This window comes from Siniperca chuatsi, linkage group LG4 (assembly GCF_020085105.1).
Source record: "Siniperca chuatsi isolate FFG_IHB_CAS linkage group LG4, ASM2008510v1, whole genome shotgun sequence".
Classification (NCBI taxonomy): domain Eukaryota; kingdom Metazoa; phylum Chordata; class Actinopteri; order Centrarchiformes; family Sinipercidae; genus Siniperca; species Siniperca chuatsi.
The window spans coordinates 18,757,117-18,774,909 of record NC_058045.1 but is presented as its reverse complement, the minus strand read 5'-3'; the positions used below and the strand labels follow the sequence as shown (position 1 = coordinate 18,774,909).

The 17,793-nt window shown below is 43.0% G+C and overlaps 1 protein-coding gene across 4 annotated transcripts in view; it reads right to left on the bottom strand.

The window, feature by feature from the left end:
• The window catches only part of dusp8a (dual specificity phosphatase 8a), a 43,575-nt gene extending 26,421 nt beyond the window's left edge, over window positions 1–17,154 (bottom strand). Inside the window, exons 1-3 of one of the 4 annotated variants that reach the window (XM_044191883.1) lie at window positions 16,868–17,154; window positions 10,211–10,601; window positions 44–182 (exon numbers count right to left, since the gene is read on the bottom strand). In XM_044191883.1, the coding sequence (XP_044047818.1) occupies window positions 44–182; window positions 10,211–10,447 (376 nt within the window). In that variant the 5' untranslated portion in view covers window positions 10,448–10,601; window positions 16,868–17,154. Of the gene's footprint in view, window positions 1–43; window positions 183–3,755; window positions 3,863–10,210; window positions 10,602–12,897; window positions 13,043–16,607; window positions 16,761–16,867 lie in introns of those variants that run through there. The other 3 variants (XM_044191885.1, XM_044191886.1, XM_044191888.1) reach the window with 3 other exon arrangements.
• Window positions 17,155–17,793: the final 639 nt, after the last annotated feature.

Sequence of the window (17,793 nt, the reverse complement as noted above, 5' to 3'; positions counted from 1 at the left end):
ATACCACCATCATGACACTCATGCTCCATACACTCTTGCATACCAGTGAGCAGGGAAACTTTGTGGAAGGTGCCCTCCAACTTTCCCATGAGAATGTGCACAAAGCCGTCTTTGGACAGATGCCCCGCTTCTTTGGAACTCTGGTCATAAACCACCACTTCCTGCTTCCTGCCCAGCTCCACCTGCACAAAAAGATAAACAACAAGGAAGAGAAGAGAGTTTATTTTCAATGCTAATGTGGAAAGTATGTCAAGCATCCAATACCAACAAGGAAGACAGAGTAATTTTTTTAGTTTTTTTAAAGATTATTATATCGGCATTTCTGCTTTATTAGTCATAGTAGAGAGAGACAGGAAAGGCAGGGGAGAGAGAGGAGATGCCATGCAGCAAAGGGCCCATGCCGGACTCGAACATGGGCCTCTGCGCTAAGGACTTGGTACGTTTACATGGTACGCGCTCTACGAGGTGAGCTACTGGGATGCCCCAAGACAGAGTTAGTTAATATGACTGGAATTATAAGAATCTACATAGCATATTAGACAATGTAATTTACACTGCTGCAACTGGGATAGTTTCCCCAAACACTGCTGCCCTAATATACACCAGGAAGCAGAGATAAGGAAAATAAAACAAACTCACAAACACATCACTGGGAGTTATGACAATAAACACTGGCTTTATCGATGCCAGTGACTGCAACAGTAAGCAGGATGAACTACAGGTGATTCTAGAGTTAGTTATGAGGTTAAAGTGTAGGATTATGAATAATGCATTAGGGCTTAGTGTTGCACTGTGCAACTGTGACTGGATGGCAGGATACGTTGCGAAGGGTGTGGGCATCCATCAATGCATCAGTGTGATGCTGTTTGTATCAGATTGTGAGAAGGATGAGAGGATATGAGCATGAGCCAGTGTGATGCCTGTGCGTGTGTGTGTGTTTGCGTAAGAGAGTGTGAGTATGTGCATGTGCCTGCACACACACCAGCCAGGCTGTGTTGTTCCCCATGTTGTCGGGCAGGCTTTGGTCATGTGACCATCAGGCAGTGCCTACTGCAGCTAAGAATCACTGCATCATTGAAACGCCACTGGACAGGAGAGGAGGGGGAGGACAGAAGGCAAGCGGAAGGAAGGGATGAAGAGGGTGGGGGTAGTGGAGTAGTGGGGCAGGGAAACATGGAGATGAGATAGAGAAAGATGCAAGAGGAAAAAGAAGACGAAGAAAGGGAAGAAGAGAAAACTGAGGCAAGAAAAAAGGGGCAGGTGGTGGGAGAGAAACACAAGACAGAGGGGGGGCGAGGATGAGACAGGACAACCCACTGCATTTCTTTGTTTACCTGAACATGCAGTGCACCATCCTCATCTACGGTATGCCACTGAATAGCCGCTAGCTTCAAGGCAAAACTGCATTTTCTCTAAGCGTGCTACCCATCCCTTCTTCACTCTCTGTATGCTGAAAGGCACACTGGTGATGATAGCTCATGGTATACACAGCTACATAGTGTGCATAGAGTGTGCCTGATTATGTTTCTGCTTACAGAGCTGTAGCACAGTGCCTGGGCAGACAGCCTTGCAGGTGATTTAGACAGGACAACGTCAGTCTCTGAAGTCTGGTTACAAGTAACTCCAGTGAAATCTGGCTTAGCTCTGCCTGCCTGCATCCAGCAGCAATACCGATCCCTGATCTGTGGCATCGATCTTGAGTGACTTCAAACAACTTGACCTTTGCTACACGTACACATCCAAATTACTGTATCAAGGGATATAATTAAATAAAACAGCACTAATTGGTAGAGCCTAGTTGCATGCATTTGTCAGTGAAAGGCAGCAATGCAGTGTTACAAATCTAAAATAGTGTTTAACCTATGTTTCCTCACTATAGTCTTTACCTGTACAAAGCATTAATTTATTTTTTATTTGTTATTTTTCATACATGTTCATCTTCATGCCTCTCTTTCTTTGTGTTAAATCCCCTACACCCTCCATCTTTACTAACCCTGGATCATTTTGGCTAATAGTCATTCAGATCAGGCTCCCAAATTAGATCTGATCCTATTAGGACTGAGGACTACAGGCCTTTAACTATACATACATGCACAGCACAAATGCGCGCACACACACACACACACACACACACACACACACACACACTGTAAGGTATACTCAACGTTCTTGTTTGTCAGCTGTACAGTGCAAAAAGTTTCACTTCTAGGACGAAAAACTTAAAATGAATGCTGCAGCAAAAACAGAATTGTTAATCAGTCTGTTACTCACTGTCAGACAAGCAGTGAGTCACTTATCCCCACTTAAGGATTCCATAACTTAACATTATGTGATGTGCTGTATGTCTTCTGTGTATGCTGTCTCTGAAACTATTCTGTACTAATTAAGTATTTTTCCTCAACATGCAGACAGACCTACTATCTCACCCTCTGGAATTACTAACTAGCACTTCCTTGAGGTTCTTGGGGTTCATAAAGATGTCATGTAGGAAAGGACAGAGTTAACAGTTAAAATACAGTTAAAATACTGTTGTCATCTGTATTTTTCACAAAATCAATAGTAAACGTGGAAGATTCATTCAGTGTTTCTAGGAGGATGAAATGACACCTCCACTCATCCCATTTGAAAGTGTTCCTGCGAGTTAGGAAAAACACTGCAGCCTCCATATCTAATAGAAGTGTATGAATGACAGTAAAAATAGTACGATATCAGCTATACTTTAGATTCTGCTTAAATGATAAAGCTACACCTCCAGCTCAGTATGTGATATGCATAGAGTTTGCTGCAGTGCTAGAGGTCAACGACCCGAGGGAGCGTGGGGCTGGCTGTCAGACTGCAGCAGAAGTACAGATCTCTCATCCCTCTGCAGTGCTACAGCATCACTACTACTACTGTACTGGCCCAGGCTCTATGACGCAGGCACACTGCAGGTAAACAAGGAATGCCACTGGTAGAGAGGAGGAAAAAGGAGGGGCCATGGAGTAAGAGAGGTGAAAAATGGGGGAAAAACCAGGAGGATATAAGGAAAGAAAGGGGGAAGGGAAGCCCAAGAAGGGGATCAGAGGGAAAGTTGCGGCAGGAGGACGATGAGATGTAGAGAGAGGGAAAAGAGGGAGGGGGAGGGTGCAGAGAGGGACAGAAGGTGACACTGGCAGACCAAATGCTACTTTCCTGCTGCACCTAAGCTTTCTCTAAAGGATCTGAAGGCTGGCATCACAGCAGGACATAAACAAGGATTGGTCACAGGGGGAGAGGTTATTTTCCCCCCCATCATTTGCAGAGGGAGAAAGCAAGAAAGAGAGGAAGAGATTGCAAGGAAAGCAAGTGACAGAGAGGAGGAAAGCCAGTAGGACAAGTGTGTACATTTGTGTTAATTACGTGAACTGAGAAAATGTGAGCATACAGGAGAAAGAATGAAGGTGTTGGTCTCTTACTACTGACCCTGTGTTGTAAAATATAAAAGGCATGGGAGAGAGACAAGGTCTGACACAAGGCTGCGAGGGACAGTCTGTACGTGTACACACACACACACACACACACACACACACACACACACACACACACACACACACACGAAACATGACGGGTAGCTTGGCAACAAAAGATATCTGTGGAATTGTGGAACAGCCGCCGGCTTACGGTAAGTGCTTGTGTAAGAAAGTGAAACATGGTTTCCCCTGACCTCAGCAGTGTTACTGACCAATGACAAGGTCAGTGCTGAGCGGGACAGTATGTGTGTTTGTGTGTGAACTGGCCTGTCATCAGCACAAACAGTCTAAAAATGGCCCCACATTCCTGACGCCAGTCCGGGTCCTCTCAGCATGTCCTCTCTGGGATGTCCCTGCAGTATGGACTCTCTCAGCTAAAAAAATAGGAGAATAAAATATACTGTGCATGTTGATGTCAAAATCTTTTTTAACAAGGGCACAAGATGGCACTGTGTGCATGAGTCAGACCTTATATCGATTAATCAAGTGTAGAAAATACTGTACGTATCACTCTTTCATTCTCTTATTATTGCTTGATTTGTACTAGGCTTATTATGTCAGACTGGCTACAAACTGGCTAAATGGTTGGGCACTGCCAAAACATACAACACTGGACACTACATACAGCATCTTATATAGAGGACCTGCTGCAACAGGCACTGACCTCTCCTACCAGTCGATCTGTCAGTTTAAGACTCCGCCACACATGGTGTGACATATACCATTCGCCGCTGTAAAGATACCACCCAGGGGCCAGATGATGTCATTGACTGGCACAGGTAGCTGCCACTTCCATGGATGCTTGTGTAGGTGTGATGTGTGTGTCACAGAGTTCCTGCACTTCTATCCTTATGAGGACCAAATACAAAGTAGTTTAGAGTTATGGGTTTAGGTAACAGGTTTAGGTTAGGGAATTAATATAATTAGTGGAAAGTCCTCAAAAGTACAGTAGTAAACCTTGTGTCTGTGTCTGTGTGTTTTAGAAAAGGATGTGAAGATGTGGCAGGGTGGTGAAAGTCCCTGATGCCTCTGTGAATGTGCAGTGTGAGGTCATCACTGATCATTTCAGAGATGTGGTCACTTGATCTGGTCACACCCTCACACTGCTGAATGTCAGGGGACCTTTAACACACACACACACACACACACACACACACACACACACACACACACACACACACACACACACACCAGGTCCCACATACTGTAGGTTACACATTCAGATGCCAGTAATGCCTGTTGACATTTACATACAAGTATACATTTTCTCTACATATTTGTCGCTCTCTGTCACACACATACACACATATAAATTGTTGTCTATTAAGAGCACATGCATGTTGTAGATCCGGTTATACCACGTCACCCTCCTCACTTTGTATACAACGAAAGCATTTCATATCTGCAAATAATGTATGAATCATTCCCTCCATCTTTCAATTTACATCCACAAATTAAAAATACATTTTTACATAAATGGTACTCTTACTTCATAGTGCAGTAGGTTATGTCTGAAACTTTATACAGTATGTGAGTGTGTGTCTATGTCAAACAGTAGGCTCTCTAAAGCAAACAATGATTCATGCCATGACCTCATCAAAGCAAACACATGTTATATCCTGCTCTGTAGAAAAACCGCCGCCAGCTACAGCGTCTTTGTTTGAACTTGGCAAAAGAAAAAATGTGAATGAAATGTACAAAAACTTTTCTGAGTTTGCCCTCTGGGCAATCTGGGAAACAATCCACACAGTGAGTCATCAACTAAGTTCTCAGTTCTGCTGCTACTGTCAAGGCAGATAACACATGAAACGCTCATGTGTTGTCCTTCATTTTGAAATACTGCGCTGTAGTTACTAGGAATTTCTGTGTCCAGAACAACACTGTTATGGACACTGTACGGGGTTCTCCAAATACATTACCAGTGTCTTTGTCCTGTGTCTGAACTTTAAATAACACAATCTCAAGAATACTTGGATTCTTCTAAATTATCCATGAATTTCCCATCATGTATCATTGCAGCCAGCACCCTTCCAGGGAGGATAGACACAACATATGGTGAGTCATAAGTGTAACTGATGGAGATCTTCTTTGTTGCATAAATGCATTAGTTGGTTACGTGCAGTCTCCCCCTTTGCTAGGCAGCAGGGCACTCAGCCAGTCCTACCAATTAAGATCACACAACAAGATCACAGACCCATCGCCTGGCTCTCTTTATTGCTACGTGGACATTATACCAAGCAACAATAACTGGGCTACTGTATGTACTTATATGTTGGAATCACCACACTTGAAGACATACTGAAGTGTAATTACAAGTGTAGAACTTTACTGTAAACAACTATGTAAGTGCTATTCAACTGTCACAAAGGCATGATACTACTGGCGAAGCATAAGAGTACGGTTGCAACTAACAATTATCTCCTCTTATCTGTTAATCTGCTGATTATCTTTTCAATTCATCTTTTAGTTTAGAAAAACAACAGAAAATTATTTAAAATGCCCATCATAATTTCCCTCAGTTTCCCTTGTTGATGTTTTCAAATTACTTGTTTATTCTGACCAACAGTACAGTAAATCAAAAGTATTCACTTTACAATTTGACAAAACAGAGAGAAGCAGCAAACCATCACATTTGAAGAGCTTGTAACTGAATGTTTGGCTTTTTTTCTTGATAAATTACCGAAATGATTATTTGCTTTCCAAAAATTGTTGTTGGTTAATTTTTTTTACTGTCGATGAGCTTATTGATTCACTGACTAATTGTTTCAAAGCTACATCACCACCCTTAGTTACTTTTTTTTAGTCAGTGGCCAAAAAGATCAGTCCCCAACTAGGAAATAGGAATGTACCAATTCAACTTTTTCTTTCCCAGTACTGCTCCTAGGATCGGGCTGATTTCCGATCTGATACTCTTGTTTTCCCAAATTTAATCTCTGTATACCACATTACGTGCAACTCATTGCAATCAGATTTTGTTATCGGAAACACAAAACTTTACAAGGGCACTAAGAAATAAAATGTTTTTAATGTGGATCGGTAACATCTGGCTGATACCTGATCCACTTAATTAGGTCAGTATGCTGATCTAGTGGATTTTTTTGTTTAAAATGCAAAGATCACAGCCAAATGTATGGCTCTATTTGTGTCCTTGTTCACAAAAACTATAAAACTAAGACCTGTAACATGCTTGTGGTTATAAATATTTAAGTTCCACCACATTCCAGCATGTGACAGCTTGTAAGAGTAACGTCCGTCTCTATGACTGGGCTGCTGTATTCTCTCTACTACTCTGGGTCCCATTCATCAGAGGTCTGGCCTCCATGTCTGCATAGAGGAGGATGGGTGCTTCCCCAGGCTGGCTGCTGGTAGTGAAAACCTCTGGTCCATCTGTCAGGCCTGCCTGGCCTGCTGTCCTCAATACAGCAGTGGGGATTAGTAAGACTTAAGCCAAGAAACCAGCCGCCTGCCCTCCAGCCTGTCAGAAAAGGCACGAGGAAGCCCCATTCCCGACTAAGCCTGTGCCATCCCTCTCCCAGCAGAGGTCCACCACCACCTAACCTACTGTATCCAGCGGTCTCTGACCTACATTAATAGAGAGCATTATAATGAGGTTATGAGGGGATGGGATGTGAAAGGGAGAAGAAAGAGGACACCATTTTGATTGCTGCTGTGCTGGTCATGGATGTTCATTCAGCTCAGTTCACTGAAGCATTGGAAGCTTCTATGAAAGAGGATGAGTGCAGCGCCTTGGGGGATGCAGGCTATTAGTGCTCAATGGGATGTGAGGCGGGAGGCAGCCGGGGAGGAGGTGGAGGCAGCACCCCATCCATGAATACCCTCAGTGCTGCTCTCCCGCTTCCTGCATTCACTTCCCCAACAAAGAGCCACAATGGTGTCCTTTGCTGTCTTGGCTGGCTGAGGCGGCTCCTGGCGATGCTCAGAGCCATGTGGGGGGTAGAGACGATGTTGATTGTGTGTGTGTGTGTGTGTGTGGGGTTAGCTGGGAGCCAGCTTTAACACCACACAGCCAGTCTGCACGTGCCCAGCCCGCGGCCTGTCAGTGGCCGCACAAAAGGGATGATGTCATGCTTAGCCAATAACAAAAGAGTCTGGGTCCATCGGGCCCTCCTCTCTCACACGGCTAGTTCCAGCTATATCCAGCCTAGCATTAATCGCAAGCCTTATCCTCTTTACTGGGGGTGGGGAATGGATAATAACAAACCAGCCATGGGGCAACACCAGACAGGGAGAGGAAGAGGAGAGGAAAAAGGAATAAATGATGAAGGAATGGGTCAGTGGTGGGGAGCTGCAGGCTATGGTTGTGGGAGACAGACAGACAGACAGAGCTGTCATGAGATTAAATGTGAGAGAATCAGGAGGAAGCATGGCTCTATGGGGTGCCACAGTGTGAAACCTGCCAACAATAGGGCCCCACACAGAGATGGACCCAACAGACCCAGCACAGAAACACACTCAAGCTTGCTGCGCTGACCAAAGTAATGAAACTCAAAGTCTGACTAGATCCAAAACCTCTCACACTCCGCAGCTCCACTCCAGCTTTTTCAACCTCTTCAGGTTTTTTTTTTTTTTAAATCTGTAGACTGCAAGAGTAGGTTATCCATCATCACAACCCAAAATAAAACCATTATCTGAGCAAAACTGGATGTTTTGGTCGGGATGAGTCGCACAGTCTTAGATGCAGGATCTCCCATGTGGCCTTCGGGTTTAGCAGCTTCTTTTGTATCCAGGTACATGTAACTCAGGCTGGCAGAATGCACTAACACAAGAGGTGTTATACAAGATCCTTTTCCAGTTAATAGTGGTACATTTTGAGTGAGAATAAAGGCATGTGGGTTTGACTGCCAGAAGCTCTTGCAATAAAGCTGAATTAAAACTAATTGGTATAACAGAGAGTTGGTGAGAAACAGCAGGCGCACAGGGACTCTCGGCCAATGTACCAATTACACAGACGCTATTAGCTGAACTGAAGGTCATTTGACTTGAGAAAGTAACAATAAACCACAGTTCTCTTCCGTGTAACCATCTGACCATAAGGAAAGTGTCAGTCACCTACAAGCGTTAACTGTAATCCAACAGGAGCAGCAAAGCAATAATCTAAAGCAATAATATATAATTATTTGCCATTTGGTGGGCATGGCGTGTTTTTGGTGATTAAAGTTCTCTAGCTGTGTACCAAATGGAAATACAGAGTCAGTTTGTTTGCTACAACTCCAGGTAGTATCTATGGGGGATAAAATGGGAACAGGTAATAAATCACATTCATGAGTAGGTTCAACAATCTGAGATATGTTACAGGTCTCTCCGACCTGCTCCTGGCAACCAGAAAGTAAAATAACAAAAACAACAGCATTTTATGGACTGCCATTCAAACCTAATGTGTCACACCTAAGAAAAACATTTTTCAATTACCTGTTCAGTGTCATCCACCTCTGTAAATTAGCATTTTATGGCATTGGGTGTGGTTAAAAGTTAAATAAATAACTAAAATGAACATTTGGAGAATGAGTGCAGCCAGGAAGAAGAATTTCATCTGCCATCATCACAGCTTTGTTTAATGTCTGTGTGCAGTTGTGTAAAACCGTTGGGTTATGTGTGCACACACAAAATGAGGGCACAAAACACACATAAAATACACAAACTTCACCCCACCCCCCTGCTTAGGTTTACTCTCTCAGAGTTCCTTCAGTTTCACAGAGCGACTAAAAATACAGGAGTCAGCGTGCCATGGGTGGACAGGCCATGGAAAAAAGGCTGTCATATTCGGACGTAATAGAAGTCATGGAAAACGCGAGTATCCAATTTCAGGGCCACTGATAAGCAACAAACCTACAGTACGACCGCCTGCCCGCCAAATATAGCACCCACTGATGTGGTGCAGGCATGGGCTCTAGAACCACAGCGGTACACGGGTCAGGCTGTTGAAAATGTTCTGAGAAACCCATGGAGATGTAAGGGAGTCAGCAGGGTGAACAATTGTTGACATGGGAACTTGAATCTGAGACCTCTGCTTCAAAGAAAGTCTTTCCTCCTACTATCACAACTTGTTGAATCTACTGTATCTCTGAATAACAAAGAACACATACTGTACTCTCTCTCAATTACAATTGTGACACACATAACATTGCTTTACAATTATAGTAAAGAGTGCACCTTAAACTTTAACCCTCAAACACAAAGCTCTAGACAAACATATTTCCTGTGGCTCTATGTCCATTTCAACAAAGAATTCCTCAACAGGATATTTTGTCACAGAAGTCCCTGCTGTATTCATGTTTTGCATTCCTGTGCTGATTCTGTAGCTTCTGCTGAAACTAGCAAGTTTATGACTTGTCCCAATGCACTGTACTGTAAACGCACCATTTCAATTCCCAACCCTCATTTGCAAGAAGAGTCAAGGCTTTTCTTTGTATCTCACAGGAAAATCTTGTAAATCCCAAAAGTCTACTTAGTACCCATGCATTTCTTAAGTTATATCTATGTTGTTTAATTAAAAACAACAATTCACAGTTTTACAGGGATTATGTGCTGGATTATTAAGGTGGTAGGGATCCAGTGCCTTGTCCTTATCAGCAAGGTGGAAGCTTGCCACACAGACACTTGAAATCCAGTCTGGCACTTAAAAGAAAGGCTCTCAAATCACTGGCATCACATCCTACTACCCAAAAAGCACCAACTGTCAGGTCTGCTGAGCTTTAACTTACCTTGACCTTGCCGTTTGGTTGCAGTAGCTCAGTGACAGACACCTTGTCCTGCTGCAGTCGCCTCTTCACCAGCTTGGAGCAGCAGACGTTGACCGCACCTTGCACATGCGACGCATTGTACTCAGAAAATGTCCTGCTGTCAATCACCAGCAAACGGCCCGTTCCTCTCTGGATGAGGCTCGCCAGGCGCTTGATGTCCATGGCACTTCGCTTAGTCGGCCCTTTCTCCCCTGCCATGATGTAGGAGGGGCGGAGACGTGAGGTAGTAAAGGATGGGGTGTGGAGGAAGAGGGTTAGATGAGACAGGGAAAGGTGGAGGAAGAGATGGGGAGGAGGTGAGGTCAGTGGATGAGGGCTACCACTGGAGCAGGTGCTAAGAGATACATGGTGCCTGCAAAAGAGAGAAGAAATTGTAACAGTTACAAAAGAATCACAATGGTGTAAGGAAGCATGGCATTCAATGGTTTATTTCAATGCTGTTATTGGCCAGCAGTGACATTCATAACTGCCACTGTCAGTTCGGAGATGATTAGACATCAAGGGCATGATCACCTCTCATCCTGAGCTTCAGTCCACTCATGCTAACCCCACTGCTAGAAAGCGATTCATTTCGCATTAATTTCCAAACCACAGTCAAGCGCACATTGTATTTTTGTGCATTTGTATTATCTTTTATTGGCAGACTTTGAGCACATTGAATATTAAAAATAGCCACAATGCTAATCATGAATATAAAAGTTATTTAAAGGCTTAAAAGCCAACTGGATTTATCAGTCCTGAGATCTGAAGGAATATCACACATCCAAATACAAAACCAAAGACTTAAGTTAGACATGCACAACGTGGGTGTGTGTGCGTGGCTGTATAAAGTGTGTGTGAAGGTTGGTTGTTGTTGATCAAGGGTCTCTTGTGCAGTAGCTCATGAAACAGGAAACTGAGGGTGTGAGATAAATTAAGCCAGGGGAATTCAGAGAGCAGATCCAAACTGTGTGACATCCTGTGTATGTGTGCGTGTCAATGTGTGTGTGTTACAGAAAGCCGTCTGTAAACTTGATGAACTGCCTTCTCCTACCTATCACTACTAATCACTCGGATCTCCTACCTGCTCATGTTCACCACAGCGCTTGTACATTTATCGTGAGACACACGCACACACACAATCATTTATCAGGGTTGAAAGATCGATGACTGCACATGTGTGTGAGAAAAAGTGTGCTAGGCTGTGACCATTACAAAAACCACAGTGCCATTTGTTGGAGAGAACATATAAATAGAAACCCTGTGTAGGTTGAGGACCATTTCCTTGGTCAACCAGGTGTCATGAGACAAGTGAGAAGGTCCGAATGTGAATGCTGTTTTATTCATCTACAGGCACATGGTGTCATGAAAAATGAATGGGCCTCCTCTCATTTACCCCAAAGCCTAAATGGAGGTTTAAACCTCGGTTGAAAAGGGAGAGTGCAACAGATAGATGTGTAGAAACAGGTAGTAGTGGAGAGAGATAAAGTAGAAAAGCACAAAAGCCTTAGCATAATTTAACAGCAGAAAGACACTATCAAAATAATCATATCAGCAACGCATATGTCCACTTCATAAAGAAAATATAAAAGAGGGGAAACGACAGGGGGAAATGGCAAACTAGCAAGCAAAAAATAATGTGTCATGTTATGATAATAACACTTTATGTAGGCTACAAGAAACAGAAGCAGAAAAAGAAAAACATTTTGCACACCAGAACAGTGGTGAGAAGGTGGGCGAGAAAACAGAGACAGAGAGAGAGGAGATATGGAGAAACTGTGTCTTGGGAAGACGTCCAGGCAGCTCTGCTCTGCAACTTTTCACACTTGTTCTGACACCACTGCCGTGGAGGAAGGGAGGGGAGAGAGGAGAGAGGAGAGAGGAGGGGAGAGGTAACGGAAGATGTTATTCAGTGAGAATCTCTCCAGCCTAGCAACTCCGCCAGCTCAAGGTAAGGGAGGGGACAAACGTGAGGATGGAGCAGGGAAGGAAAGAGATGACGAGAAAGAGACTGCTTGAAAGAGGGGGAAACATAAAGGGAGAAGCTGAGTGTTAAGAGAGAGACGGGGAAGAGAAATTGCTAACATTCTCATAAACTAACTTGCAGCAAACTTAAGATGTGGATGTGGAGTAGATAATGTAATCACATGAGATGTGACAAACGCGTTGCAGTGTCGCTCATAACAGCAAAGGTCATGCATCATTCCTCTATGGATCCACAAAATATTAATTTTCTGTCACCTACACTAAAGCCTGTGTCCTACAGACTGCTAGCCAAGCCTGAACATACGTAGTATGTACTCATACTGTTGCATGCCATAACAAATATTGGTTAAATAAAATATAGAATAGTCAAGTCAGTCAACGAAGACTGAAGGTAGTACACACAGTACTCTGCACAAACATAATGCAGCTTATATTGTATCTTAAGAAAGCAACACAGACAAATAAATCTAATCCAGTCTATTCTCCAATCTATATCTAATCAATTTTGTGACCTGCAGCAACACAGCACATAAGCACACTGATATAGTGACATTTGCACACTTTTCCAATGATGTGCACCCCAGCAGCCATTCTGCAGAAATACTAAGCCTAGCTGTAATGCCAGTGTCCACTACCACAAACAGCCCTGATAATGACCTGCCCCATCACTTGTTATACCATACCTTATATGGCGCGAAGCCCTTTAGCTGAGCAGCTAACAACACAGCTTCCAGGGGTGTGAATCTTTCTCTCCCTTTTTCTGTTTCCCTGCTGCTGAGCACAACATCTGACGCTGCATATGTCTAATGGCGCCCGCTCTCCCAACCCCCCAGCCTCTCTCACTTTTTCTCTCCGAATCCCTCCTTCCTCCTCTATCACTCTCTTTCTTGCTCTTGTGCAGTGAACGGGGACAGGGAGGGGAGGAGTGTGCAGGTTTACATGTGTGACGGTTGCGAGAGGGAGACACTCCGCTAGACAGTCATCCTACGGTAACGTCACTCTCAGTGGACCCTGTTTGTGTAGACAAGAAAGGGAATGAAGAGAGGAGATAACAGGAGAAAGTAAAGGGAAACAGAGAGAAAGAGAGACAGGAAAATATCAGAATATGGAAAGGGAGAGAAATATGATGATGAATGATACAGAGAGGGAGCAACCCGACCCCTTATCCAAAACCATCTTTCTTCCACCATCTTGCATCCAGGCAGGAACAATAAGGAGCAAAAACAAACATGCTCCTCAAACTAAAATAGGCAGCAGCCAGGAGCTTGCTGTGAGGCTCTGGCTGAACAGAAGAAAACAAGCCGAGAGGAGAGAAAGCGCAGAGACAGAGACAGAGACAGCGTGTACAGGCCTGGAGCAGATTCTGTTGTTGCCATAGAAACAGCCCGGTTGGGGTGAGCAGGGGGCACGGGGAGGGTGATGGTGATGGGATGCTACTGCTGCTGACGCTGGATCGGGATACAGGAGGGGAGAGAGCTAAAACTGACAGTGCTACAAACACTTGTAAAATAGATTCTCCCAAATTTAGCTGTACGACTACGTTATCATGTTCCCTTAAATAACTAATGATGAGATTTTACAGGGAGGTAGTCTACAAGCTGCTGATTTAAAATATTTCTGAGATTTGTTCTCTCTGATTTGTTCTCTGCTGGTTTAGTCTGAGCAATTCTACTCTAGTATGATCAGCAAGTTTAGCATAAAGTTTTTAATTTTTTTTTATCTATATCTGTCCTGAGCTGGTTGAAAAACAACATCCTTCTGACTGCTTTTCAAAAAACATAGTCCACGTGCAAACAAGTGCACATGGTCAAAAGATGCAGGCGAACAAGACTGTGCACCTCCTTAAAGTTGAAGCCATGCAGTTACACCCTGACTACAGGCTGAAGGCAGAAGAACCAGATCAACTGATCCACTCTGAAAGATTTTTTTTATCTTGTTGGGGAATTTGAATATCTATATACATATATATTTATCTACAGTGCCTCTGAAGTACTGGAACTGTCATTAAAAGCATGAGAACCATGAATGCTAAGGTACATGGATGACAAAGCTACATTTATACAGAGCTTACACGCCTATCAACCCTAACCACAGAAAAAGTATGAAGCAAGCATAACCTTGACATTCTTCAAAATTGTACAAAACAGGTACAAAACTTTTTCTTAATGACTTTTTTAACACTAACTGATTAAATTATTAATCATACACTACTCAACAGCTAGAGAGAAAAGAGGAAATCCCAGAGATCCATACATTTCCCCCTGGCTTGTCAAGTAGAATACAGTCACACAAATCATCAACAGACTTTACTGCTACTCTCTTTACAGCTGATAACAAAAGACTGATTATAAAAAAGCTTCTTTGTAATAGGTAAATAAAACAAAGTTGGGGAAGTAACTTCATCTCCATAAAATGGATAATCCATGCCAACATGTTCACAGGCCCTTCATACAAAACCAGCATGATTGGCTAGATCAATAATGCCATATCAGACATCGGCAAGAGAGGCAAGCACAAAGAGAGCAACTGGAGGGCAACCAACGCTGATGTAATACCATCCAGGTTATTCATTAACTCCCTGCATAACGTCACCAGTGGCCAGAGCCTCGAGTAGACTGGCTCTGAGTTTGTGGCCTAAACAAACAACTCATGTTTCTCATTGTATCAAACAGTTACATCATCAGAGCGTCTCATGCCCTTTACTCTGTGGCACAGGCTCACTCATGAACTAAAAGTTTGCATCTGTGTGTGTTTACACACGGTCTCTTTTGAGTGTATGTGTCATTTACACTTTGAAATGCAACTACACCAAGAGACTCTGCAGGTATTCAGGCCAACACCATCAACACAGTGCAGCTGGAGGATTATAGGGCCACTAGTTTATAGTGGAGAATTTAGCAACAAGAATTAGAGATCATGTTTGGGTATGCTGACATGCCTTCAAAACACTGCTGGATTAGTTATTAGTTATTAGATAACTAGTCTGATAAGAGTATTTCTAATCTACTTCCTGACAGTTTTTCGTTACATCAGCTTATTTCTGAGACTAATTAGATAATATTTCTTTGAAATAAAGGAAAAATACCTTGAGTGTAGGGCTGCAACTAAAAATTATTTGTATTGTCATTTAATCTGTTAATTGTTTTTTGACTATTGGATTAATCACTTGGTCCATAAAATGTCAGAAAATAGTGAAAAATGTCTAAATTTCCTCAAACCCAAGGTGCTATGTTAAAATTGCCTGTTTTGTCTGACTAACAGTCTAAATCCCAAAGATATATAGTGTATTATCACATAGGACAAAGACAAGCAGCAAATCATCAAGTGAGAAGCTGGAACTGTGTGTTTGGTAATTTTTTTAGAAACAAATGACAAATGGTTAATCAATTATCAACATTATTGCAAATTAATTTTCTGTCATTAGACTAATCAATTACTTGTTTCAGCTCTGCTTGAGTGTTTTGATTCCCTGACTAAAACATAACTATGATCCTGATATCAACTGCCCTATCCCGTCCTACATCTTCAGAGCAGGTACAACAATCAGATAATACCTCTTCAACATATTTGAGCATCTGGATACAAATAATGAATGTGTTCATAACACATAGGGTTAGTAGAGTCACAAGCCTGGGGTTAGTAATACAGAAATGGAAAAAAAAAACTGTGCAACATGAGTGGTGCTGTTACAGTGATCATGTAATTTGGAAAAATCAATTTCTGGTTGGCCCTGGTGGAGCAGAAGCATCTTATTCACACTGTAAACAACATAACCTGGTATAAAGCTGGTGCCCTTTAATTAATACTCTCCTAGTGGGGTGCTGCAAATTGCGGGCTCCTATAATAAACTGGGATAACCCCGGAATCTACCATAACAATCACCACGACATGGATACTGATGCAAATAATACCAAGAATACCTGACATGAAATACACTGTATGGCCTATAAATAGTATATAAATAAAAATGTGGAAAATCGTTTCTTAAAAACTGCATATCTTCAGACATTTTGACCAATAAAGCAATGGGGTGAAATAGACGGGACATTGTGGCCTGTTTGATAACGTTAATAACAATGATGGAGGGTGAGCGGTCGTAGCGCACTATAATAAACCGACCTAGATTAGAAATAAGAATAGAACACAACGCGGGCAGCGGTCATTGCCTTTAAAAACGTTGCATAATTAGCGTCAAGTAATGTTAAACTACACGTTTATGGAACGGTTCACTGCGCGTTGTTTTGAGTGGGAAACCTGCCCTGTGTTGTTATGACGCGTGGATATGTCCGCATGCGAAAATAAACCACCCCACTGATGAGACAGGCTGAGATGATTGTAAAGCAGCAGCGCGCAAATTAAACAGATAATATAGCAAACCACTTATTCTACCTACCTTGAAATGGTGGCACGGTAAGGGATCAGATGTTTGTCAAAATAAAAGAATCGATATCTTCAGCCTGCACGGGGTTTAATTCCCATTATAAGTCGAGCGCGCACATATAGGGGGGAGTGCGCGCTGACGGACTAGCCGCAGCAGCGGGGGGCACGAGCACAGATAGCGAGCAAGCGCTGCTAACGTAAGCTAGCTCTGTGGGTAGCAACGCACTTATAACAGCATATCGTTTCTACTAATTGATACACACAAACACTCACCTCGGGGCTCCACGCGGCTCCTCTGTGTTATTCAACTGGCCTCCATGTGTGAGGGGACAGTGGCGGTGTCTTCATGGGGCTGGCCGGTGTTTACCTGGCTGTGTGGCGGGGGACAGTACTGGTGACAGAGGGTGACAGCGCCAGGAACAAACGAGACATGAAAGCGCGGTGATTCGCTGCAAACCGCTTCTTCAGCCGTTTAAATGACCAGGATACGTGGTCAGCTCGTGGAGGGATAGATTAGCTTTGCTAGGTAATAGCTAAAACGGGTAGTGTGTAAGTGTGTGTTGGGGGTAGTTACAGAAGGTGCACTTTAGCACTTTCTTGAACTAAAGCGATGAGGTCATGGTTCAGTAGGGAGAAGAAAAAAAAAATGAGGTTGACGTCACCTCCAGCCAATCAGCGCAGACGGCTCATGGCATGGGTGACGTCAACGTTCTGATCTGCGGATTAAAGGGACAGTCCGGATTTTTAAAGGAGACGCGCTCATGAAGAGTGCAGTCTTGATGCAATGTGCCAGTGATGAAAAGATGACCACGAGGACAACAACAAAATCTGCGTCATATTGTGCTAACGCAAAACGCTTGCAGATCAGTCACTTAGTGGTTAAAAAGATGCACATGCAAATTGTTATTGTGAATGCCAAGCATTTAGGTCTTTTTCTAAAAATAAAGTATAGGTAAAACCTTTTGACACAGAACTGAGTAGCACAATGCTGCTTTCATACCTGTGGTAACATGTTCAAGATGAAAGTAACACAGGCGAAATCATTTGTTTTACATAGACTTATATGGTTTTGTGTAACAAACCATGAATATTTGAGCAGAGAAAATAATTAGCAGTCTTTTTTCTAAAATTGTTATTTAGCCTGTTACACCACGTGGTCTTCATCAGAAACCGAACTACAAACAGATCATACTAATCAT